General features: G+C 41.2%; 1 protein-coding gene and 1 long non-coding RNA gene across 7 annotated transcripts in view; one reads left to right on the forward strand and one right to left on the reverse strand.

Moving 5' to 3' along the window:
- EVL (Enah/Vasp-like) overlaps positions 1-26,982 on the reverse strand; it is a 262,474-nt gene that overhangs the window by 19,494 nt on the left and 215,998 nt on the right. For all 6 annotated transcript variants that reach the window (XM_072630243.1, XM_072630245.1, XM_072630246.1 and 3 more), the window contains exons 4-5: positions 7,714-7,777; positions 1,018-1,079 (exon numbers count right to left, since the gene is read on the reverse strand). In XM_072630243.1, coding sequence (XP_072486344.1) covers positions 1,018-1,079; positions 7,714-7,777 — 126 coding nt within the window. The remainder of the gene's footprint in view (positions 1-1,017; positions 1,080-7,713; positions 7,778-26,982) is intronic.
- LOC140518268 (uncharacterized) lies at positions 12,711-23,153 on the forward strand. The gene is made up of 3 exons (XR_011971888.1): positions 12,711-13,650; positions 15,779-15,911; positions 21,739-23,153. It is a non-coding gene; the product is annotated as an uncharacterized lncRNA (long non-coding RNA).

Genomic DNA, 26,982 nt, shown 5'->3' on the forward strand with positions numbered 1-26,982 from the left:
AAGGAAAGGAAAGGAAGGGAAGGGAAGGGAAAGGAAAGGAAGGGAAGGGAAGAGAAGGGAAGGAAAGGAAAGGAAAGGAAAAGGAAAGGAAAGGAAAGGGAAAGGAGACGAGAGGAATGGAAAGGAAAGGAAAAGAAGGGAAAGGAAAGGAAAGGAGTATCACAATCCAGAATCTATAGGAAGGGAAAGGAAGGATTGTCGCAATTCAGAACCTATAGTACATCAGAGTTAGAAAGACCTTAGAATCATAGAACATAGTACATCAGAGTTGGAAGGGATCTAGAGATTATCTAGTTCAACACCATTACTTTACAGAGAAGGAAACCTAGGCCCAGAGAATTGAAGTGTCTTATTCAAGATCACACACAATAAATGCAAGAGCTGACAGACAGTAAAACTAAGGTTTCCTGACTTTCAGTTCTGTACACACTGAATCTTAGTTGAATGAATTCTGCTCAGTAGAGTTTGAGTTCTGTGTGCTTTATTGAACTAGAATTATTTGAAAATGGAGACATATAATAAATGACATAGATATGTCTCAAGTTTATTGTTTATTTTTTAGGAAGCAACTGGGGTTAAGTGACTTTCCCAGGGTCATACATCTAGTAAGTGTCTGAGGGCATATCTGAACTCAGGTCATCCAGACTCCAGGGCCAGTGTTGGTACAAAGTGCCACCTGTGGTGAGTCCTCCCTTCTGAAATGATCTCTGAAGTTCAATCCGGCAGGGACCCAACTGACTGACCTAGGTTTCTCCCTATCTGCTTCCCTCTAAGCTTTGGAAAAATCCATTCCAGCTTCTTCACCAGGAAGCCCTGCTGAAATCACCGACTTGAGGAGGTGGACAGGACCTCAGGTATCCTGTGCTCTGGATGAGGTAGGAAGTAGTAGGGCCAAAGTTTGACTCCAAGTCCGGCACGTTCTTTGTTTTACTATAAAACCAAACCCCAGGGAGAGGAGAGAGGGACGCTGGGGCAATGTCACTGGACGGTGTTTTCGTGACCCCATACCCTCCTCACCTGGAGTTGAGGTTCTTCTCTCCAAGGACTCCTGCCGCTGTTGCTGCTGTTCCATCACTTGCCTGAAAGAAAAAGAGCAGTTCAGGTTGTGTGTCCTGCCCTTGCCTGCAAGAATGGGGAACCTGGGGCCTTGAGGCCACATGTGGCCCTCTAGGTCCTCAGGTGTGCCCCTTTGAATCCAAACTTCACAGAACAAATTCCCTTAATAAAAGGTGATGCACAACATGACTAATGTGAGAACGTGTTTGATACTCCTATGTATGTGTACAACTCCTTTCAGATAGCATGTGGTCTTAGGGAGGGAGGGGGAGAAAATTTAATTTCACTTATGGAAGTGAATGTTGAAGACCAAAAATAAATAAATTGGAAAAAAAAGAAATCCTAAAAAAAATAAAAAACCAAACAGACCAAAAAAAGGTGATGCAACTCTTTGCCTCCCCATCACTGCATATATAGCATCAACATATTTCTTTTCACGTCCTTGTGGACATGGACACAAGAGCAGAGCGTGAATATAAGGCAGGAGGGGCTCGTGTGGTGAAAAAAGCATTGGATTTGGAATCAGAAGACCTGGGTGTGAATCCCAGCTCTGCCCTTTTGACTTAGGTGGCCTTGGACAAAGGAGTTTACTTCAAATCTCTAGGTCTTTCCCCCTCTTTTATCTCTAAAATGAGGTTGTTGAACTAGTACTAGATGATTTCTAAGATCCTTGCCAACACTACAGCCCACAATGGAGAACATGAATTCTAAGCATCTATTTCAGGAATGGGGAACCTGCAGCCTTAAAGCTACATGTGGCCTTTTATTCTTAAATTTTTATTTTAATATTTAATAAAAATAAATATTTATTATTAAAATCCTTTTACAAAGGGAATTTGTTCTGTGAAGTTTAGATTCGGCCAAAGGTATGCACTTGAGGACTTAGAAGGTCACATGTGGCCTGCAGGCCACAGGTTCCCCCCCATTTCAATTTTCAAAAAAGCAGAATGATTTTTAAAAAATTTCAGGAGGGAAGGGATTTGGATCCTTGATTTCATTGGTGTGGAAAATTCCTGGTGAGGAATTCCTACCAATGAAAGTTGACAACTGTCTTGCTGTTACAGATTTTCCCAGAGACATTGAGAGGTTAAATGACTTGCCCAAGGTGGCAGAGCCAGTATTTGTCAGTGGCAGGACTTGAATCCAGGTCTTCTTGACTCTGAGGCTAGGGCTATTCTATCCATTATGCCAGTATCTCCCAAGTTATTTAATATAGTGGGGCAGGGGGGAGCGATACTATACTGGGGGCCACAAACCCATGGTTTGGGTGCTAGCTCTACCACTTACTAGCTGTGTGAACTTGAGTGAGTCATTTCATTTCTCTCAATCTTAAGTTTCCTTATTTGCCCAATGGGCATTGTCTCTCTTTCTGGGACTGATCAAAGAAGATGATAAATGTGAAAGGACTATGTAATTTATAAAACATAACTAGAACATAAAGTGACACTATTCAGTACTTCAAAAGACCCAAGTCCAACTCTCTAGGCAATGAGGTGGATCAGTGAGTACACTATTGGACCTGGATCCAGGAAGACAGTTCAAATCTGGCCTTAGAAACTTACTAGCTGTATAATCCTGGGTAAGTCACTTAACCTCTGTCTTCCTCATTTTCCTATGAGGATTATAATAGCACCATCCTCTTAGGGTCAATGATGATGATGGTGATGATGAAGATGATGACAATGATGATAGTCAGCAATTATATATCATGTAAGGTTTGAAAAGCACTTTATAGATATTCCTTCATTGACCCTCTCATCTTATAAAGGAGGAAAAAATGAGAACTGCTGTCCCACAGTTTTTTCCTTTTCTTTGTGGCTATTGAAGTACTAGTCTCACTTTTGCCATGGGCTTCTGGTGTGACCTTGAAGAAGTGACTTGGTCTCCCTAAGCCACAGCCTTTGTGGGTTGCTTTGGCTGAAAAAATTTGTTACTCAGAAGCCACCATTCTAGGGGTGAGTTCCCTGTCTTCTTGGATGACTGGCAAGCAGTCTGTCACCAGGCCTGTATTTGAAGTCCTTCCAGTTTGGCAGGACTTCCCAGGGCTTTTCCTCCCCCAGGCATAGAGTCAGAGAGCCCAAGGTCAGCTCTATGCCATGACAAGCCACTGGACAAGGATCTCATTGACGCCTCCCAAGGTGCTATTAATTTATAAACAATAATTTTTAGATTCCTGAATGACTCAGTCATTTAGTTCTAGCACTTGCTACCTATATGTCCTTGGGTAAGACATCATCTTGGGGAGGAAGGTGTGAAATAGCATTTGAGCATGACGGAGAAGACAACTCATAGAAAAGCGTCAGAATTGGAAGGAACCTTAGAATTTTAGAATCTAGGATGTTAGATCTAGAAGGACCTTTGAGGTCATCTAGTTCAATCCCTTTATTTTGCAGAGAAGGGGACTAAGTCCCCAGATGGATGAAGTGACCTGGCTGAGGCTCAGAACCAAAAACCAGCACACCAAAAATGTAGAGGCATGGCATCTGAATTGGGAGCAGGGGTTCTGAATTCCTGTCTTGGCTCTACTTGACCCTGGCCAAATCATATTTCCTCCTTTCTGGACCTCAGTTTTCTCTTCTGTAAACCAAGGGAACCGGACTAGATGTCTCTGAGCTTTTTGCTAAGATTAATTATTCAAGACTCTCAACAATGGGGTGGGTGGGAGGGGAGGGTTATCAGTTGACAATTTTCTTGGTTTCTCCCAGCTTTATGAACCCTGGAATTTAGAGATCCTCCACTAGAGGGCCCCATCAGCCACAGGAACAGGCTACAAATTCCCCAAGAAGACCCTTCACTGTCAGATTCTTTTGGTTTGGTACTTGATTGAAGTAAAAATTCACCAAAGAGCACAAACTACCCAAGTCAGAGAAGCAGCCAGTGTGTGCTTAGTGAGTGTGAAGGAATTTAAGTCTTTGGCAGTGAAATCTAGTCGGCATCTCCAGAATTAAATTATTCTGATGAATTTTAGGGGCAGTTTGGTGTAGGGGAAAGAGCGCTAGGTCTGAAATCTGGTTTGACTTCTTACTAGTTTTGTGATCTCAAAGTGAGTCACTTAAGAACTCCATTTTATCATCTGTAAAGCAATTCAGATCTGCATCTGTGCAGGGAGTTACTATACAGGTCTACAGCCCTATCAGGATGAAGTCACACTGAAGTCACCACTTTGTGAAACTGAATTACTTGACATCTTCGGACCTCGGTTTCATTTGCAGAATGAGAGGGTCACAGTAGAGCAAGGTCTCTGAGGTCCATATGTTCTAAAATTCTGAGGTTGGGAAGAAACCTTTGAGATCATCTAGCCCAATTCCATCATCGTCCAGAGGAAGAAATAAGGATTCAGAGATTGAAAAAAGTGGTCCAAGGTCACATAGTCAGTGGCAATCAGGACTATAACCTAGGTCCCCTGGAGAAGGAAGACATTCCTAACAGAGTGCTTCAGTAATGGAATGGGCTACCTTGGTAGGCAATGGACACCCTATTACTGGAGGTGTTCAAACAAAGGCTGTAAAATGATTTAGTGGGGATACTGTAGATTCCTTCATTGGGAGACTAGGACTGGTAGTCTCCACATCATGTTGCCTTCAGCTATCACCCTTCTCCACAATTGGGATGGGGAAAGGGGTGGACTCTCTCCTTGAGACACTGGGTCCTGAGAGGTGACCTTTAGCCTTATCTTGCCCAGAACTAGTTTCCATGTCACTTTCTTCCAAGTATACCCACTTTTCCCCAATTTCCAGCTTTCCTTTATGTGGCCTCTCAGGTTTCTTAAGTGACTTGCCCAGGGTCACACAGCTACTAAGTTTCTGAGGCTGAAAAGGAGCTCCAGTCCTCATGACTCCAGGGTCAGTACTCTATCAACTGCACCACCTACTGTCCATATCTCAATTCTTAAGAGTCTATGGTTCCATGATTATCCTCACTACCATAGCTTGGAACTGACTCTTTTCACAACAGAGGGCCACATTCCTCATAAGAAGGGCATAGTGGATAAAGTGGATAAAGAAGGTGGCATAGTGGATAAAGCACTGGCCCTGGAGTAGGGAGGACTTGAATTCAAATTTGGCCTCAGACATTTACTGAGCAATTCACTTAACTGTTTGCCTCAGTTTCCTAATCTGCAAAATGAGCTAGAGGAGGAAATGACCAAACCACTCCAGTATCTTTGCCAAGAAAACCTCAAAAGGGGTCAGGAAGAGTCAGATACAACTGAAAAACATCTTGACAGAAACAACAAATTCCTCGTAAGAGACATTCGGTTTTGCTTGCGGCAGGTCAGTGGTAGAGGCAAGATGACTCCAAGGGTAGGGTTTTTCCCCCCTCCAAACATTTTCTTTTTGATCTTAAGAATACCACTTCCAAGTACATCCTTAGTCTGTGGATATTTGGAAAGGGAGGCTGAGCTTATATAAAACGTCAAAACGATTGGCTAATTTTGGCATGCAATTACTTCACAGCATTATTGCGTGTGTTCATTTGGATAAATAAATGACCCAGTTAGCATCATGCTTGGTGGAGGATGTGACAAGTAGTCTTTAGGCCTGGTTTGTACGTATGAAAATCTTCCATTTGCTAGTGCTGAAGGGAGGGAACCCAACTCTCTCATTTTGAAAACTACAGATAACTTTCCCTCTAACTGGGGTGAACAATCTAATAGAGAGATAATGGTGATAGGTAGAACTTGTATAAAGCCTTATTCTTTTTAGTACTTCCATATTCATTATCTCTGAAGGGCTTCATATCAGTTCTGTGATGCAGCTAAGATGGGAAAGTGAGGCACAGAAAAGTTAAGTGATTTTGCTCGAGGTTTTATAGAATGCTAGCAGAGAATCCATGGCCGGAACTGAGGTCTCCTGATAATCAGCTCTAATTAATCTATGTTTATCCAAGTGGTATACATATTTAGATGGATATAATCTGGATTTCCCCCCCTCTTTGCAGGTAGTTGTCCATACTCCAGAACCATAACTTCATTCATCCATTCTTTCATACATCCATATATATGAAAGTGCTAGGCACCATGAAAAGCAGGGAGATATAAGAATGAAAAAAAAAGACTCTATCCCTGCTTTCTAGTATGGCAGCATGGCATGAAACAGAGTGGGGCTTGATATCAGGAGACTTGATTATGAATCTTAGATACTTGTAAGCTATGTACTCAAGGGTAAGACACTGTTCACCTTTCCCAGCCTCAGTTTCTCCTCCTGTAAGATGGGAATCTAGGGTGGTAGTGGTGAAAGTGCTTTCCAAAGCTCAATTGAAATGTGAATTACTATTAGTACTAATAGTACTGGCTAATAGTGAATCCTGACAGAAAGCCAATGTCAGAACACTAGAACTGGGAAGGGCCTTTAGCATCGAATTCAATGCCCCCATTTTACACAGGAGAAAACTGAGGCTCAGGGGGTGAAGTACCTTGTCCAAGGTCATACAGCAAATTAGTTGCAGCCCAGTCTACCAGAGTGGAGCTCAGACCTTCTGACCCCCTATACCAGTGTTTTTTCCACTACATTCTATTGATTCTATTGCTTCTGGATCTCCAAACACAATTAGAAGTAGTGGAGTATAGTGAAGGGGTTCTCCAACTCTAAAGCTATTACTTTTTTATGCATATTAACAAACAACCTTGTTGTTGTTCAGTCATGTCACAACTCCTCGGAACTGGTGTAGTTTGCCATTTCCTTCTCCAATGGCTTAAGGCAGACAAAAGTTCAGTGACTTGCCCAAGGACACACAGCTAGTAAATGTATGAGGTTGGATTTGGATTCAAGTCTTTCGGATTCCAGGCCTGCCACTCTATCTACTGAGCTACCTAGCTGCATACAAACAACCTAAGATTCATTTATAACAAACAAACAGACTCAGGTGTTTCAGGGTTCCTGGTAGTACAGTCTGAAAATTCTTGGTGTATTAGCTAGAGACCCAGCCTCAGGACTAGGAAGATTATTTGTTAGAGATTATATGAATATCATTTACTAGAGGTTATAAACTAGATATTAAAGGTTGAGCAAGGGAAGTTCTACATCTGGCACATACTGCTTGTGTGACATTGGGCAAGTCACTTAGGCATTCAATGTCTGAGATGATTCTGTTGTAAATTTCAGAATAGGTGCTGAATTTCATTGGTAGAAGCTGTTTGCTCCTCAGTTCTTTACACTAATGAAACCTTCAGTCTAATTCAAAAACAACTAAAATGACCACCAAAGAAAATGACCCCTACTAAGTTGTATTATCTCCCATCTATAGATGAAGAAACTAAGGTACTGAGGTGATAGTGCTGGGAATTTGGGACAGCCAGATGGTCCAGTAGATAGAGTGCCAGACCAGGAGTCAGGAAGACCTGAGTTCAAATCCAGCCTCAGACACCTTCTTAGCTGTGTGACTCTGGGCAAATCACTTAAGCCTGTTTGCCTCAGTTTCCTCATCTGTAAAATGAACAGGAGAAGGAAATGGCAAAACACTCCAGTATCTATGCCAAGAAAACCCCAAATGGGGTCATGAAGAGTCAGACATGACTGAACAACTCTTGACTCCATATTTATCACACCATCACTTCCAGTTGGCCCTTGTTGCCCTAATAAGGTACAACTGCCCCAGTACTAGAGTATCTACTTAGCAAGTTGTTGGGCCAGTCAATCTGGGCATGGTAGAGCAAGTTACCTTCTCTGGACTTCCATCTCATCAGGAGAAGGGCCATTCTGCACCTGGCGCTGAGAGGGGGGGCCTGTTGGGGAGAGAAGCAGAAGAGTTCAAGAATTAGCAAAATGAAGGCCAAGCCTTAGAGTACCAAGGTTAGAGGATGCTTGGGCGCTCTGGGAGTTGGAAACATCCACAGCCCTTCATCAGAGAAACATTGGGTGTGCTCTTCTACAGAGCAGGTTTCCTGTGAGGCCCATGCTCTAAGAACAGAGACTTCTGTCCTAAAGCTAACCAAAAGGTCCATGGCAGATCCTGCAGCATCAGGTTATCTCATGGTGACCTTAGAACTAGAGAAGGTCACAACTGGAAGGGATCTTAGAATCATCAACTTCCAGAGCTCAGAGGGACCTTAGAATCTTGGTGCCAGAGTGTCAGAGTTGGAAGAGAACGTGGATTCATAGAGCCTTGGAGAATCAGAAACATCTTTAGAACCATGTAACATGGAATATCAGAGCTAGAAGGGTCCTTAGAATCCTAGGACCATAGAATAATAGAACTGGAAGGGTTTTTAGACTTGTGGAACCATAGAATGTTTGAGCTAGAAGCAGCTTTAGATAGTGCCTGGTAGTCCATTTTATAGATGAAGAGGCTAAGAGCCAGAAAATGGAAGTGACCCATCTAGAGTCATACAGGGAAATTAGTAGCATGGGATGAGACAAATGTCCTGGGCTCACGGAAAAGGAGATGAAACTTCTCCTTCATTCCTATGCAGTTCATCCTTCACTCGGCTGTCAAATCGATCTTTTTAAAGCACAGGTCTGACCATGTTACCCCACTATGCAATAAACTCTAGCCTTTCCCTGTCATCTGTGGGATCATATATAAAGTTCTCTGCTTAGAATTCAAAGCTATTCATAATTTGGACCCCTCCTACCTCTCTAGTTATCACAGACCTTACCCTGCCCTGCGCCATTCCCCTCACTCCCCCATGATCTAGTAACATTGACCTCTTTGCTGTTCTCAAACAAAATACTCCATCTTCTGGCTCTGAACATTTTCCCCATGCGTGGAATGCTCTCCCTCCTTATTTCAAATTCCTAGCTTTCCCAGTTTCCTTTAATCCTAGCTAAAAATTCTCTCTTTCTACAAGAAGCCTTCCCAATCACTCTTAGTGCTAATGTTAGTGCTTTCTGAGATTATATCCAATTCACATGTGTGTATCTATCTATACATATATATCTCCTTGTTTCTATCTCATTTGCACATAAGTATTTATGTATTGTCTCTCCCATTAGATTTTGAATTCTTTCAGAGCAGGGACTGTCTTTTGTCTTTCTTGGTATCCTTAATTCTCAGTACAGTGCCTGACGTATAGTTGGCACTTAAATACTTGTTGACTATGTGCACACAGGAAGCTCTGCCATTACTGTCATAGGTAATGAAGTCACTTCTGTTTTCTTTCAGTTTCAATTTTTGTTTTTTCCTACTTGTTTTGGGTTGTGACAGGCCCTTTTTAAAGTACTTGGTAAGTGGTAACCTATGAAAACAAAAAATATTGTTTGTCTAATTAATACAACTTTAAGGTAATTGTAATCTCTCGGGCCTGTAAGTCTGGGACCTTGATAAAGACTATTAATTCTGTGGTTTAAGAGCTGTGCTGAATTGACTACTGGTACTCTATTAAAAAAACCCTTTTTCACAGACATTTTTTCATTAGATTGTCTCAGCATCCCAGGGATGTAAACAAGGTTCATTATTGCCATTTAAAAGAGGAGAAAATTAAGGCCCAGAAAGGTAACCTGCCTAGTAATTGTCATTTTCAATTGTGTCCAACTCTTTGTGACCCCAGTTGCCATTTTCTTGTAAAAATACTGGAATGGTTTGCTATTTCCTTCTCTAGCTTAGTTTATAGATGAAGAAACTGAAGCAAACAGGGTTAAGTGACATGCCCAGGGTCACACAGCTAGTAAGTGTCTGAGGCCAGATTTGAACTCAGGAAGATTTATCTTCCTGATGTTAAGATCATAAATAAGTTAGGATTTAAATCTAGAGCTCCTGATGACTCAATGTAGCTAATGTCATCTTCAGTTACATTGAGAAGCAGAGTTTCTAAGAATAAGGAGTGATAGCTGTTCTGGATTTTGGCCTAATTAAATCACGGTTGGAGTATTGTGTTCAATTCTGGGTACTAGGCTTTGAGAAGGCACCTGGGGAGTGTCTAGAGGTGGATAACCAGAATTGTGGTGGAGTCCCAAGTCCATGTGGTATGAGGATCAGATGAAAGATCTGAGAAGAGAAGATTCAGGGGAGTCATTACAGCTCTCTTTATAGGGTTTACAGGGTAGCTCTGTGAAAGAGAGAGTAAACTAGTTTTATATGGCCCCAGAGAACAGGACCAAGATTAATGGATAGAATCCATAAAGAGGCAAACATTGGTTTAATGTCAGGAAAAAGTCCCTAACCATTCAAACTGTTCCAAAGTGGAATGGGTAGCCTTGGGAGGAGGTGGGTTTCCCCTCATGCGAGGACTTCAAGGTAAGGGTTGGATGACCATGGGTCATGGGTCAGGTCTGGTATTGTGGGGATATCTTTGTAGTGTGAGGTGGACTTCAAGGTCGCTGAGGTTCCTCTTACTCTCAAATTCAATGATTCTAGTTCAAGTACATTTTTTTTGTTTGATTTAATCACAGAATGTCAGAGTTGAGAGGCACTGTCTGATTCAGCTCTCTAATCTTACAGAAGATATTGGGGTCCAACAAAGACAAAAAACATGCCCATATTTATGCATTGCTTAAGAGGCAGAGCTGAATCCAGAACCCAGATGTGATGAGTCCCAGGTGTGGGCTATCTCCTCTGTATCACTCTGTCTTACACTTTTATCTGGATTGTACAAATAAGGTGCTTTAAGACAAGTTATAACTCTTGTGTTTATGGACCTGTTCCACATTTACTATCCAGCTGCCTGGGAATGTCTAACCCTACTGCCAAAGTAACCCATTGGTTTACTCCATTTGGTAAAAATAAACAAAGTTGAATCAATGCTTCAGGACATTCAAACCTGTTCAAAGCTCTTGTTACAAAAATCTTTAACAGCTGGTTGATTATAATTTTAACCTTTCAACCAGAGCAGGGGGATGTGATGTGGTCAGAAGATGGAATACACAATCTTAAAGTTGGAAAGCACCTCAGTGGATATCTAGTCCAATGAGCACCTGAAGAGGAATCTAGGCGACCTGCTCCTTGGCAGATAGTCATCCAGTCTTCACTTGGATATCTATTGTAATGGGGAACCCAATACCTCCTAAGGCAGATCATTCTACTTTCATATGGCTCTGATTCAGGACATTTCTCTTTGCATTAAATCATGTTAAGTCAAGTTAAAAGCATTTATTAAGTGCCTATTACGTGCCAGGTACTGTATAAGCCATGAGTTTTCACATAAAGGCAATATATTCTAATAAGAGAGACAACATATAAGTAGCTATGTACGAGGAAGCTATATTCAGAATACGCTGGAGGTAATTTCAGAGAGAAGGCACTAAGATTAATGAGGACTGAGAAAGGTTTCCTGCAGAAGCTACCATTTTAGCTAAGACTTAAAGGCAGGTCGGGAGGCCAGAAGATGAAGATGAGGAGGGATAGAGTTCTAGGCATAGAGGACAGTCAACAAAAATACCTGGAGTCGGGAGATGGGACCAAAATTTGTTCCTTTACAACTGTTCTTGGTTGTGTCCTCTGGGCCAAGCCTACCAAATCTGATACCTCTTCCATCTGATTGCCCTTCAAATGCCAGAAGATTGATGACAGTAACCACAACAACCTCCTCAAGGCACAATTCACTCTCTATGTCATGGGGGAGGAAGGGAAATGGTAAAGGAAGAGAATATCAGACAAGGGGGTTATACCCTACCGTACACCCCACTATGGTAGCTGTGAGGACCTGGCGCGATCCCTGAAGGGCTGATCCATTGGGCTCTGGTGATACTTTTGATTGGGTTAGCACCCCAGACAGTGTGGTGTCATTGCTTCTATGAATCTAAGAAATAGATGGGGGGTAGCATAAAGTTGCAGTCCAGGGCCATTCTGAATTGTTGCTGGACAGGGAAGTCAGAGGACTCAGTGGCCCCCTTTATGTTCTGAACCCAAAGAGGACCATGAGAAATATCAATCTCCCACATGCTGGAAATGTTTTTGAAATAGCCCAATGATATGAATGTTTTTATTAAATGTCAGTCCTGTCACATAACAAAAATGGAAATAGATAAAAACTTTGGTGTGCTTTTTGTCAATGATATCCCTGGCTTCAACTTACATACCAACATATGACAGATCAATTCATGGCAATTGTAAGAAATAATTTCATTTTTCGTCCTACATTAGATGAAATCAAAGCAGAAATAAGGAGTAATTTGCAGTTGGAGAGGAAAAAAATCTAAAGAACTTGAAGGTTTTGAAAATCTACCCAATGCAAATTCTAGGAGTACTACCTAATGATGAAATGGATGGCAAAAATAATGATGATGCCACAAATAATTCTGGAAAGGAGACTAGAATTTTGAAAATCCAGTTCTTAGTTTGAGGATACCAAATCCAACTAATAGACCCACTATACCCCAATAGAGCAATTAAAAAAAAACTGTTCTGTACTCTGACCATCGTGAATGAGCACAGTATTTGACAGAGGGCGTAAAAAAATTTTTAGAACCTGCACACATCATTTTATAAGAGGATATGTGTTTATTGATATCTTTAGTTAAAAGTGAAAGCCAAACAGGTTAAGAGGATACAAATAGTCAAAGCAAGTTAAAGAACAAAAATCCCCAATAAATACTAGGCAAAAGAAGCCTGAAAAACAAAAAAGAGAGAGAAGAGAGAGAGAGAGAGGGAGAGAGAGACACAGAGAGAGAGAGACAGAGAGAGAGACAGAGAGAGAGAGAGAGAGAGAGGGAGAGAGAGAGAGAGAGAGAGAGGGGAGAGAGAGACAGGGAGAGAGGGAGAGAGAGAGAGAGCGAGAGAAAGAGAGAGAGAGGGAGAGAGGGAGAGAGGGAGAGAGAGAGAGAGAGGGAGAGAAAGAGAGAGAGAGGGAGAGAGAGGGAGAGAGAGAGAGAGAATGTCTAAAGCATGTGGAAAATATCTGATCATCTACATGGTCAAAAACCAGTCCAAAAACCAAAAGGATAACTGTGAAAGAGAAATCTATATACTATTAACATAATGAAGAAAAGAATGATGATGTTGAAGGAGATGGCTGGAATTCTAGATTCTTTGTAAACCTAGAAAATGGTAGGTTCAGATGAAATCCACAACTATTAGCTAAAAAGTTTCATAGTGATGCAGAAATGACTAGCAAAGCACTTTACTCATATTGTCTCGAATGCAGGCTTAGTTCCATCTTTCTTAACAAAAGGTTGTACATTTATTACTAAAAGATGACAACACCAGTGACTGTTCCCAACATAGGCCAATTACACGTTCATGTATTCTATTCAAAGCAGTCAAAGCTTGCATCATTCAAAAATCTATAAACACTTAAAAATATATATTGGCTGAGGAGCAAAACAAGCGTGCCCAGACATCCCCGGCATGTAAATAGGAACTCACTGATTCAGTATTTTTGGACAAGCCACCTGAAAGTTCTTTAATATTTATACAATTTTCGTTGTTTACCACAAAGCTGTTGAATCGGTTCTGTAATACTCATGGGTTATTCATGTACTACAAATAAGTAAGATGGGAAAGCATAGTGAAAATGTGAAAGATTTGATTTCCACATGAATTTTCTCTATTTGACTTATGTCTCTATTTCTCTATTTGGAGTTATGTCATCAATACAATAACCCCAAGAACAAGTGCTATAAAATGGGGGCAGCTAGGTGATACAGTGGAAAGCAGACCAGCCCTTGAGTCAGGAGGACCTGAGTTCAAACTTGGCCTCAGACACTTACTAGCTGACCCTAGGTAAGTCACTCAAATCCCTATTGCCTCCAACATAAAAAGACATGAAATACAGCATTTTTAGGGAATCAGTTTAAATTTGCTATGGTTCTGATTAATTTTTTTTTTTTGGTTCTGATTAATTTTAAAACCATCTTTAGAAATCTGAGTAGAAGTGACTATAGTTTTCAAATCAGAGAATCATACCAAAATACTGTATTTATCACTTGATATACATGGATGATATCAAGTTATCCACTGAAAAATCTATTAAACAGCTCTTGTGGAAACAGCTCTATTTGGATTCAATAACTTTAAAATTCTTAATGTGAGCTGAGGAAGAATACAGGCTATGCACCTTTTGCTTGTACCTCTTGCCTGATATTTGTAATGCACTTTTACAAAATGCTATCATCTTTTATCCTTACTATATTTGAATAAACATGGGTTCTAAACCAGACTGTGCCACGTGATATTGACCAGGATCCTTTACCTCCATAATTCTAAAATATTATCATTCTAAGTTCTTAAGATTCTAGGATGGTGTCATTATGTGATCACATGGTTCTAAATGCTATGATTCTAATGCCATTTCTAACTCTACCACTAAGATTCTAAGATCTCAAGATTCTATGACTCTAAGGTATTCCGATAATTTTACAACCCTTTCATGGGGAAAAGGCACAGGATGAGGAAAGGGGAAAGGTCTTCACCTATTTTGCAATTTTGCTTAGCACTGGCCATCCTTGGAATGAAAGCCAGGATACCGAGCAGGGAAGAGGACGTAAAATAGGAAAGATTCACACAGCCGCTCTGGTGCAGCTGCTATCCCCTGGTAACAGATGGCAGACCTGTACCCGGTTGCAGTTACAGAGGCATTGAACTGAGCCAATGCTGAATTGTTTTTGGAACTCCTAGAAAGTCTGATCCATCTTTTTGCTGCTACTTTGCAGAAAGATAAGGAAGACCTCCAGAGAAAAGAATTTCACTTCCATGGTTTGGAAAAAAAAATTCTTGCTCTTAGGAAGATCTTCCTTATGTCTGAACTAAATCCCTCATATATATGTACAATTGTGTATCCTCTGCTTCTGAGGTCAAGGAGCTGGAGAACAACTGCAACTGTCCTCAGTTAGAAATAGGTTCATAGAGTTAAACAGTGTCCCACCCATTCCACCCCATGCAGGAGGAGGGGAAGGGAAGGGAAGGGAGGTTTTCTTCAGAGACCACAGTGCATTACAAATATCAGGGGAGTGGTACAAACAATAGGTGCACAACCACTTGGATGTATTGTAAAGAGGGTTTTCATTTGGGTAAAATTGGACTTTACTTGAGTGGGGAAGTGTGGAGGAACAGATATACAGCTGGTGTCAGAATCAGCAGGATGGGGGTACAGGTCCTGCTTCTGAGACATACTAGCTGTGCGTAGCCCTGGGAAAGTCACGGAACCTCTCAGGCTCCTAGCAAACTCCCTAGACCTAAGTTCAAGGGAAGGTGTGCATTGGACAAGTAGATGGAGTTCCTCACTGGAGGATCCCCCTACATTGATGAAATCACAGGTCTAGTTAAAAAAAAAAAATGGACTAGATGGTCTCTGAAAGTTACCTCCAACTCTGAGGTTCTGTTACTCTGATTCCATGGAAATGATTTTATGCAAAATAATCAGTGAACCATCTTATTCTATCTAAAGAGACTTAACGTGGTATAATGGAGAGAGCGTTTACATTTATTCATTGTAATAATAATTCATTTTGATAGGAGAATTTGAATCATAAAACAGAAAGTTAGAAGGAGTCTTAGAATTGGAAGGAAACTTAGAATCACAGAAAAATGAACATCTGAGCTGCAAGGGACCTTAGAATCATAGAACAAGACCAGAAGAGTTGGACTTTAGATATCATAGGACATATAATGATTGTGTTGTAAGGGACCTTAGAATCACAGATCCGTTGACTGTCAGAGCTTGAAACCAACATTCAGAGCAGACAAATAACTTCCCTAAGGTCACACAGCAAGAGACACCTTTCTTGCTTGCAAGTAGGAAATAACAGTGAGGGTGGGGAAAACACTTCTATTAAACATAAAATTGTGAACTGAAACAAAACAGAATTTTTCCATATTCTATAAACCAGAAATGTTTTCCCTTCCCTTCTAGCTAACAACAACAAAAAGAAATACATACAGCATATCAACTGAAGAATGCTATGGTTCATTTTCATACATTCTTGAACAGGATCTCTCTGGGGCAGTGGATAACTGAAGGCTAATGGTGACAAATTCCTGTAAAAGTGAGTTTGGGGGCAGCTGGTTTCTGAATGAGATCATCATCTATTTGTACCAAAACAAAGTCTAGGCGAAATGGGCCTGTCTTCTAATTTCTTCGCAGCAAAAAGATAACAGTTCTTGTCTCCTACGTTGAACTCTTTGTGAAGTCAGCAAAAATTTCAATGAAAGGGACTTAGAACCATAGAACATAGAAATGTCAGAGGTGGAAGAGACCTTAGAATTATAGAACAAAAAATGTCAGAACTGGAAAGAACCTTTGAATCACAGAACACAGACGGTCAGAGATGAAAGGATCCTTGGAGATCATCTACTCCATTTTACAGATGGGGAAGCTGAGGCCCAGAAAGGGAAAAAGTCCTGTCCAAAGTCATGAGCTAGCTGGTAGCAGAACTAGGACTAAAGCCCAGTTTTTTTGGTTAAGGTTTTTCCTATTGTACCTACCTCCATAAATTCTCTCCCACACTTTCCAACCTAATCTTATTCTGGTATTCCATGCTGGAACATATTCTCCTCCTAAAATACTCAATATTTTTCCATTCCCTTCCTAACCAGCTCATTATTTTAATGGCAAACAGGCTTGAAAAACTTCCCTCCCCATCCCTTGCATCCTCCACCCAATGGAACAAAAATTCAAGAGTTACTGCTCATATATCCCTGTAAAACAGCACCTTTTCAGTCCTCTAGTGGGTCAACCTGGGATTCCTGGTGGGGAGACACATACCCCTCCCCTAGGTGCAGCTTGGCGTGCAAGTCAAGGCCAACAGAGGAACAGGAAGAAGAGGCAGAAGCGACTGTCACCTACAAGATACTCGGCAGAGAATGATCCAGTCACAGTGGCAGAAGCAGACGCAGTGTAAGATCCACTCCCTGCTGACCATAGCTTGCAGGGTCCAGGGCTTCCCTCTATACAATCCTCCAGGTTGCTTCCTCATCCTTGGCACTTACCTCCCCTTCCACCTGGGGCTGGATTACCCAATGGGTAACTGATACTTTGGGCCCAGCAGTCAAATGTGCTTCTCTGTCTTCAATCTTTCATGAGGTTCCTGAATGAGCCTATGGGAAACCTGGCTGTGTGATTCTATCAGTCACCATGGGCATTGCAGGCTGAGTGGAGGGAGAAAGCTGGATTCAGTGGGGATCAGCTTGCCCACCTGTTACAGTAGTTTTAATGGGCTCACGCACCCATGGGCAGCCGATTCCTTGTCCCTTTCTCCCTCTCATTCTACCTACTAGTGCCCCCAAACAGGGAAAACTGGACAAGAAATAGCAAAATATTGGGTTAGAGAGGAAGAGTGGACTGGTTGAACTGAAGGATTCAATGGATAACTCTTTAATGTCCCCATCTGTTCTTTTGTGGTTCTTTCTTTTTTAAATTAATTTTTAGTTTTCAACATCCACTTCCATAAGATTTTGAATTTCAAATTTTTTCTCCCTCCCTTTCCTCCTTCCTGTAGTTCTTCTTTCTTGGGTTCTCTCTGGCCCTGCTTTTTGCCTTATGCCCTTTTCCTCATGTAAGTTTATGCTTATTAATCTATTCCTATTTTCTACTTTCATTTTCATTCTCTCAATTAGCTGAGATTTGACTGACAGATCTCAAAGATCTGTCAAACTTCCGAATGGAAGGAGGCCTTGAAACCCTGGACTGTCAGAGCAGGAAGGAACCTCACAGACCCTCGATCCTAACCTAAGCCTGTCCAGGAATACTCTCTATAATATCCCTCTTGTCTGCTTGAAGACCTTTGGTGATGAGACCCTCACTGCATCCTTCCCCCTTAATACACTCCAATTTTTGACAGCTCCACTTATTAGAAAGTTTTTCCTTAAACAGAGTCAAAATCTGCCCCTTTCCATTTTGGCTTAGCCCTGTGAGGTCAAGCAGAAAAAAACATGAAAGCCCTTCACATTTAAAACCCCCATCATTTGTAAATTGAGGTGGTAATACCAGATGGTCTTGGAGCAGTCGTACCAATAAATGTTTTAACAACCAGCTCTCTGGAAAAGATGTATGTATGGCACACTTTTAATATCCATTAGGGAGGAAAGGAGTAAAGGAAGTAGGGAGAGAGGGAAGATGAGTGGAGGAAGGAGGGAGGAAAAGAGGGAAAGAAGGAGAGAGGGAGGGAAGGGAGGAGGGAAGAAAAGGAGAGGGGAAGGGAAGACAGCAGGGAGGGAGGAAAGAAGGAAGAGAGGGAAGGAGGGAAAGAAAGAGGGAAAGAAGGAAGGAGGGAGGGAAAGAGGGAAGGAAGGAAGAAAGCATTTATTAAGTACCTACTTTATGCGGGGCACAGCACTAAGCTCTTTACAAACATCTCATTTGATCCTCACAACAGCATTGTGGGGAGAGAAGTAGGTGCTATTACGGTCCCCATTTTACAGTTGAGGAAACTGAGTCAGACAGAGATTAAGTAACTTGCTTAAGAGATTAAGTAACAGCTACTAAGTTAACTGAAGTCAAATTTTTAACATTTTCTCCATCCATTTTTTAAGCCTAGATAATCAATAAAACAATAAGGCAAGCCTTGATTGTAGCATCTGTCTGATTTCCAGGTGTAAAGGTTTACACTCAAAAATTTAGCAGCTCTTTTGAGATTCGGCACCAGCATTTCCCTGCCTTTGAGTTCCTTTCTTGCTCTAGGTCTATGACTCTGTGACTATATCCCTGCTAAATCTTCTCTCTTTCAACCTCAATATTCCTCACTCCTAACGCCATACAATTCCACCGTTTCAAGGGGTCTTAGAATCATAGGACGGCAGAATGTGAGAGCTGAAAGGAGATTAGAAATCACTATCTCAGCTCTTCACTGTAGTGATGCAAGATACTGGGCCCAGAGAGGATAGGTCATGGGGGGTGGGGGAACCTGTGGCCTCAAGGTCACATGGCCCTCTAGGTCCTCAAGTGAGGTCCTTTGACTGAATCCAAACTTCAAGGACAAATTCAGTCAAAGGGCTGCACTTGAGGACCTAGAGGGCCACATGTGGCCTTGAGATGGCAGGCTCCCCAACCCTGAGGTGGGTGATGACAAACAGTGAGTCGGTGATAAAGATGTGATTTGAAACTATGCCTCTCAAATCCCTGGCTAGGTAGGCTCTTTCCATTGGGAGAGGGAAGGGGTATTTACATAACACCTACTACGTGTTAAGCACTTTAAAAATGCTATTTTATTTGCACTTTACAACGAACCTAGGAACTAGGTGCTATCATTATTCCCATTTACAGTTAAAAGAAACTCCAACCAAACTGAGGCAAACAGAGATTAAGTGACTTGCCCAAGGTCAGAGCTAATACATTTCTGAAGTAACATTGGAACTCAGGTCTTCCTCACTCCAGGCCCAGCACTCTGTCAACTGTACCACCTGTTGTTAAATCGTTTTGGTCATGTCTGACTCTTCATGGCCCCATTTGGGATTTTCATGGAAAAGATACTGGACAGATTTACCATTTCCTTTTCTAGCTCATTTTCCAGATGAGGAAACTGAGGCAAACAGGGTTAAGTGATTTGCCCAGGGTCACACAGCTAGTAAGTGTCTAGGGCTGGATTTGAATTCAGATCTTGCTGACTCTAGGCCTCATGCTCCATCCACTATACCACCTAGCTGCCTCAAATTAGAGGCACCACTGCACCCTATTAGACACCTTTTTCCTCTTTAGGAGAAGACACATAGAGACAGGAAGATGGGTGGTGGTGGTGGTGAGCATTTTTTAGAGAACAAAAGAGATAAGTGGGGGAAAGGTCTCCAAGGCTGTTTTTTGTCATCATGGGTGAATTCACTCTTTAGCTGCCCTGAGAATTATCCAGTCCATGCAGGAGAAGGAAAGGAAACAAACCTGGGACAGTAGAAAGAAAAGTGACCTAGGAATCAGAAAGCACACTGTAGCACTTACTAACTGGGTGTTATCAGGCAGGCTTTGAGCAACTTGAGAACAGCGATTATCTTTTACCTTTCTTTATAACCCCAGCACAATAAGCAGCATACAGTAGGTGCTTAATATATGTTCATTGACTCACTGATTGGCACAACTCAAAGAATCCTAGATTTGGAGTCATAGGATTTAAGACTGGGAAAGAAGGGGCGTTCCTTAGAGGTCCGAGAGTCCAACTCCTTCCTTTTACAGATGAGGAAATTGAATCCTAGACAGTTTGATCAAAGTCACATGGATAATAAGTGACAAAGCTTGAATATGAACACAAGCTCAAATCCAGCCCCCTTTCCATTGGACCACACTGCTTCAAGTCCAAGGACCTGTGCTCAAATCCTACCTCTGGTCCTTACTACCTGTGTGACTATGAGCAGGTCACTGAAACATCTTTAGTTCTCGATGGCTGATGGAGAAATCGAGAAGGTCGTACTAGATGACCTCTGAGGTGTCTTTTGGCTTTACATCTGGGATCCCATGATGGATAAGTCATGCCTCTTTAGTTTTCTTATCTGGAACCTGGGAACCAGTACCTGACTGGCCCAAATCACCACATTCTTGTGTTTCTTGCAGAAACCATGTAATAGATTGTTAAATGCTATGGGAATGTGAGCTATAAAAATGAAAATGCAGTATGAATACTAATGGAACTCCAGATATCCCTGTGTCAAAAATCTTCCCTAGTAACTATTGCTGAAGCGGTGAGTCTCTCCACTCCCATTATCAAATGACCTGAAATTCAGCAGAGCTGCCAACCCAGACAGTTGGCTCCTTAGGGACCAAAAGGAGTTTTCTTCCCTTCCCTGGCTGAATTCCAGGGAAACCCAGGCAGCAGGATCTACCACTGATCAGCTAACCTGTCTGGACTCAAAGGGCCAGGCTGCCCACTTCTCTGGATTGGATCTGGGCTCCTGGCTCCTTCCATTACACTGTGCTCATGGATGGAATCAACTCTCCTCTACTCAGCGGGTATTATATGCAGTGAGAGTTTTTTAGTTTTTGGTTTGTTTGTTTTTTTTGCTATCCTCCATGACACCTCCATAATATTTATCTGCCTGTGGTAACAGTGGGTGGCTGTGTGTTCATCCAATGTTGATAGAGATGTTGATAAGAGATTATAGAGAATTTTGATAAGAGCACAAGGAATACATATAGGGCACCAGACAGGTAATTTTGTTCTTTATAACCTTCCACAGAGACAACTAAGGAATGCTAGACCTAGGTTCAAGATCAACTTGGTGGACCATGAGCAAGTTGCTGTCCCTTTATGTATCTCAGTTTTCTCCTTAGGGCTGTTATTATACATATCACTATGAAACATTTAAAGCACTATAGAAATACATCATCATCATCATCATCATCGTTATCATCATAATTACAGTGCACATTTGGACTGGATAATTTCTAAAGTCCTTTCCAGCTATAACATTCCATGTTCTATGTTCCAAGGTCCTTTCTAGTTCTGACATCCCATACTTGAATAATACAAACATACACTTATTATTATTACTAAACAAAATCTAGCCTTTGATACCTTTGGAGTGTGAATGGTACAATAGCAAATAAACAGAATTGAATAAATGTTAAAAAAAAAAAGAAAATATATCATTTTGAGGTTTGCAAAAAATTGTTTTCCTCACAATATAACTCTGTGAAGTGGTTAGTCTAATTATAGCGATAGCTTGGAGATACTGTGCATTTAGTTCCAGACCACCATGATAGAGCAAATCATATGAATTTTTTTGTTTCTTAGGGCATATAGAAGTTATGCTTATACTTTACTGGGCTGTTAAGTGTACAATAGTATTATCTAAAAATGTATATATCTTAATTAAAATATACTTTATTGCTAAAAAAAGGCATGTTAACCATAATCTAAGCCTTCAGTAAGTTACAATCTTTTTTGTTGGCAGATGGTCTTGCCTAGATGTTGATGGCTGCTGACTCTTCATGGTGGTGATTGCTGAAGGATGGCGTGGCTGTGACAATTTAAAAAAAAATAAGACAATAATGAAATTTGCCACGTTGATTGACTCTTCCTTTCATAAAAGATTTCTCTGTAGCATGTGATGCTGTTTGATAGCATTTTACCCACAACAAAATGTCTTTCAAAATTGGAGTTAATCTTCTCAAAGCCTGCTGCTGCTTTATGAACTCAGTTTATGTAATATTCCTTAATATTGTTGAGTATTAGGATTACAGAGGGAAGAGGAGAGGGAGAAAGATGGGGAATGGCTGGTGGGTGAAGAGGTCAGAACATACACAACATTTGTCAGTAAAGTTCTCTGCCTTACACGGGTGTGGTTTGTGGTGTCCCGAACCCATTGCAATAGTAACATCAAAGATCACTGGTCACAGATCACCATAACAGATATAACGATCATGAAAAAGTCTGAAATATTGTGAGAATTACCAAAATGTGACACAGAGACACAACATGAGCACATGCTGTTGGAAAAATGGCACCAACAGACCTGCTCCATGGACATGGGGGCTGCCTCGAATCTTCAATTTGTAAAAAACACAGTATCTGCAAAGAGTAATAGAGCAAAGTGCAATAAAATGAGGCGTGCCTGTATTATTATCCCCATTTGACTGGGGAGGAAAATAAAGTTCAGAGAACTTATCTACTGTCAATTATTGTTATGGTTAATATTTAGTATGCTTGCTACTACTATCTTTACAATACATACTTGAACTAGATAATTTCTAAGGTCCCTTCCAGTTATAACATTCTATGTTCTATGTTCCAAGGTTCTTTCCAGTTCTGACATCCCAGTTTTATAATAAAAACTTGTATTTATAGTTGACTGAGGTTTGCAAAAAACCCCAAAAAACTGCACCCACACAAAACAACACTTTTCTCACAACAACTCTATGAAGTGGTTAGTCTAAGAATTATTATTTTATTTGACTGATGACGAAAGTAAAGTTCAGAGAACAAGTTAGTGATCACCAACATGTGGGTCTTAAACTTGAGTCTCCTGCTTGAGGCTATTTGTGTGTCAGAGCCAGGATCGAAATCTATGTCATTTCTGATCTCAAGCCCACTGGTTTTTCCACTGTGCCATGTTAGTCTATTTCAGCCCTGACAGTCTATGGTCTTAGGATTCTATGCTATTTTCAGCTCTTACATTCTGTGCTCTAGTTTTTATTATTATTCTGAACTTAATAAACATCAAAGAAGATCTATTTGCATATGCAAAGTAGAATATAAAAACAGAATTGTGTATAAAACCACAAATCACTACTCATACTGGTTTCTTTAAAAAAATTGGTCATTGCATTGATCAATTGTGACTCTAAAAGACCCGATGGCGAAGTAAGTCTCCTACGTATTATTATATAATAAATTCAACTTGTTACTTTCAAAACTATCTTGTTTGTCTATGTTTCTTTCTGCTTTCCTCCGAATACTTTGCACAATGTTTCAATGGCCCTCCTCTTTTTTCTTTTCTAACTTTTCTTTGGTGTCACCATTGTTGTACCATTGCTACAACATACATTTTAAAGAAAAACCCTCTATGTGCTGCAGATCGTGCTAAGTGCTGAGGACATAAAGGCAAAAGTGAGGGTCCCTATGGTCAAAGAGCTCAAGTTCTAGGTGGTTCCCTAGCTAACTGTGCTTTGAGCACTGGGTGTACTATAAACTATCTTGAATAAATGGAAACTGCAAAGGAAGCTCTAACCATCCCATGAGAAAATTTGCATCTGACCCTGGGCCATCCCTGGCATCATTCCTTCTTTTTTCTATTTCTATGTAATACCTGACCTGGGCTGGTATGGGGTTGGTATGAGGATCCATGAGGTTACTTTGTCCTGTTGCCTTTTGTGAGTAAATTGACCTCAATTAACCTAATTAACCCTGATAAAATTAATTAATAGCCCAGCTGGTATGAGTCCTTTCTTTGGCATCCCAGTATTCTCTCAGATGATATTCCACTCTATATTTGGCATAATTAAGGCAGAACAGATCTGCCTCGTTACATTTGGTTTAGTGCGCAGGATAGTCTGCCCCCTTACACTGGACCTGGGGTTAGGAAGATCTAAATTCAAATCTAGCCTTAGACTCTTACCAGCAGTGACTCTGGGCAAGTCACTTAACTGGTTTGCCTCAGTTTTCTTATCTGTAAAATGGGGATAATAGTAGCACCTCCCTTCCAGGGTTGTTGTGAGGATCAAATGAGTTATTATTATTATTAATTAGTTGGATGATTGTGAGCATGCAATTCCCCCTCTATGACTCAGTTTCCTCATCTGTAAGATGAAAGGGGGAGACTATATGGCTTTTGAAGTTTCTTCCAGCTCTAACTCTATGATCATTATGATTTATATCTCTCCACAAACACTCCAGAAGTTCCACATGGTTCCCTTCTCATCATAGTGTTGGGTTTACATGGATTCATTAAGTAGACTTGTTTGACTTGGTGTCTCACAGACATTCTGCTCCAGGGAAAGCAACTGTAGGTATGGGAATAAGGACAACACCTTTCCAGACTTTGGGTTGGCCTACCATGTGACTAGCTGACTGGCATGTCAGCATGCCCTGAGCATGGGACGGTGAATCACAGCCCTGAGACTCTCCACTGGCTTTATCATTGTTCTACTCTCGTTGGAGAACATAATAGCAGTGAAGACCTTTTCTAATGGGTGTGGAAGGAAGCTGAGGCACACAGGGTTTGGTAACTTGGTCTAAACAACAGCAATCTTCTTCAAGAGGTAGGAGGAACTCAGGGCTGGGCTCTTATTTCTTATTCGCATTCATTTATTCATTCAACAAGCATTTATTAAAAGCAAAGAGTCCTCTCTTCCAGGACAGATAACAATTGTGATGACATGGTCCCAGCCCAAGAAGCTTGCAGGTGTACATACTGGGGATGGTGGTTCTACATGTACACAAATACACTAGAATTCTACAATAGTTATAGCACTACAAAAAATCTCCACTGACGTGTGTCTCCAGTGTCTTATCAGAGCATGAAGGTGACTGGACTTTTGAAAGCTCTTTCCACGGTGTATAAAGTCTGGTAGTTCCAACAAAGCTGGAAGGGCTCTGAGAACAGAGCGAGCAATGGGCTGTGTATCTGCCATCTGAGGATTAGCCTAGCTGAGTGTGGAGAGAGACTCATTCCTGGAGGATGGCTATCAGGTTTTGTTTTCTTTTGTTTTGCTTCAGCATCTTATGAAACTGTCATCGAAGGTATAGGGGATGTGGGGCTGGAGGAAAGCGAGGTTAAGATTTGCATTAGTAGAAGGAACCACCCTGATGAATGTATCCACAGATGGATGTATCACAGTGAATATACAACATACACTGCACATGGGAAGAGCATGAGAGGTGTACTGTACTATGTGAAAGCACAATCATTTTACCACCATGTTTTTTTCAGGATGGTGCAAAGGTTAGCTTTAGCCAGGCCTCCTAGATCTAGATGGAGAGGCCCAAATGACTAAAGTCTCATCATCTGAACACAAATCATGCCACAGATAGCCCTTTGGGATGGGATGTTGGAGCAGAATGTGTAGGGGACGAGAATGGCAAATAAAAACTATGTTTGCTGGGGACATTGTGAAATCTTGGCTAGAATGATAATGATAGCTAACATTTACATAATGCTTTTAAGGTTTTACAACTTACTTTATATTCATCATCTTATTTGAGCCATAGAAGGCCACTGAGTAACTTAGTTCATGTTTATAATTTCTGGGACAAAGTGCTGATGCCCTAATTATTCATACTAAGGAACTCTCAACACCCAGAGCCACTCCTTTAGGATTTATTCTGTAAGTTTTGCTATCCACTCACCATCAAATATTTATCAAGTATTATTACTATATTTGTAAGCCAGTTTATCATTCTACTGCCCCTACCCCTCACCCCCCAATTGCCTAGAGGATGAAGTCCTCAGCACCTCACTATGTGACCATGGCTCTAGGCTTGGGTTTTTTAGTCTGTTAAATGAGAGGGTGAACTAGGTACTCTGTTCTAAAGTTCCTTTCATCTCAGACATTCTGATTCTATACAACCCTTTGAAAATCATAGGACTTTCTATAATTTGGTCCCTGAGTACTTTTCTTCCTATTAATCTTACACTAACCATGACCCAGGTGGAATGGCATTTGCACTGGCTGATAGCTCCTACATAGGATCAAGTCTTTTCTCTTCATCTGTCATAATCCTACACCTTTCAAGGTCTATCAGGGTTGGGGAACCTGTGACCTCGAGACCATATGTGGTCCTCGAGGTCCTCAAGTGAGGCCCTTTGACTAAATCCAAACTTCTTGTTCTGTGAAGTTTGGATTCAAAGGGCCACATGTGGCCTCGACACCCTTGGACTCTAGATCAAATGCCCCTTCCCCACATAGAGAGCTTCCTAACCAATCCAGCTCATGGTTATTTCTTCCTCTTCTAAATTCCTAAAGCACATACCACCCATGCCATCCATCCATTAGGTACTTAGTATAGAGTCTTAGAAAAACAGAATATAGATGATCAAAGCTGGAAGATGTTTTATTTAGAACAGATGAACATAGAATGTCCCTGCTTAGGGGAGGGGCTTTGGAATCATAGAATATAGAATGTCAGAGCAGGGAGGAGTCTTGGAATCAGAGCATGTAGAATATCAGAGGTAGGACATAGAGAGCTGAGAGGAGTCTTTGAATCACAGAACTCAGAATATCAGAACAGGGAAGGGGCTTGGAATCATAGAGCTATCAAACTGAAAATAAGTGAACAAAGAGCTCACCTAGGTTAGAAGTAAAACACCTTCTTTATTCCATTGGAGAAGACAGACTAGACATGTGTGCTGGGACCTCCTCCATGAGGTATTTTGCCTGTAACCTCTGTGAGCAGTTTGGTCATTTATTTTCAGAGTTTGACAGAACATAGAACGTCAGAGCAGAAAGTCATCTTCCAGTCACATGCCTGGAAGTAAGCTGAGAGAGGCTTTGGACTTGGAAGCCTAGGAGAGAGAACGTACCAGGCGGATCATAATTGGACTGATGAATGGATCAATCTATGGAGCTGAGGCTATGCTACTAACAACACATTGTTGCTCACAGTGGGATTCCAACGGCCTCACTGCTCATTGGGTTTTAAAAAAAATTGGAAGGGAAATTCAGAAACTGTACATTGCAATTCAGGCATTTACCAGAGA

The sequence above is a fragment of the Notamacropus eugenii genome, chromosome 1 (assembly GCF_028372415.1).
Source record: "Notamacropus eugenii isolate mMacEug1 chromosome 1, mMacEug1.pri_v2, whole genome shotgun sequence".
Classification (NCBI taxonomy): domain Eukaryota; kingdom Metazoa; phylum Chordata; class Mammalia; order Diprotodontia; family Macropodidae; genus Notamacropus; species Notamacropus eugenii.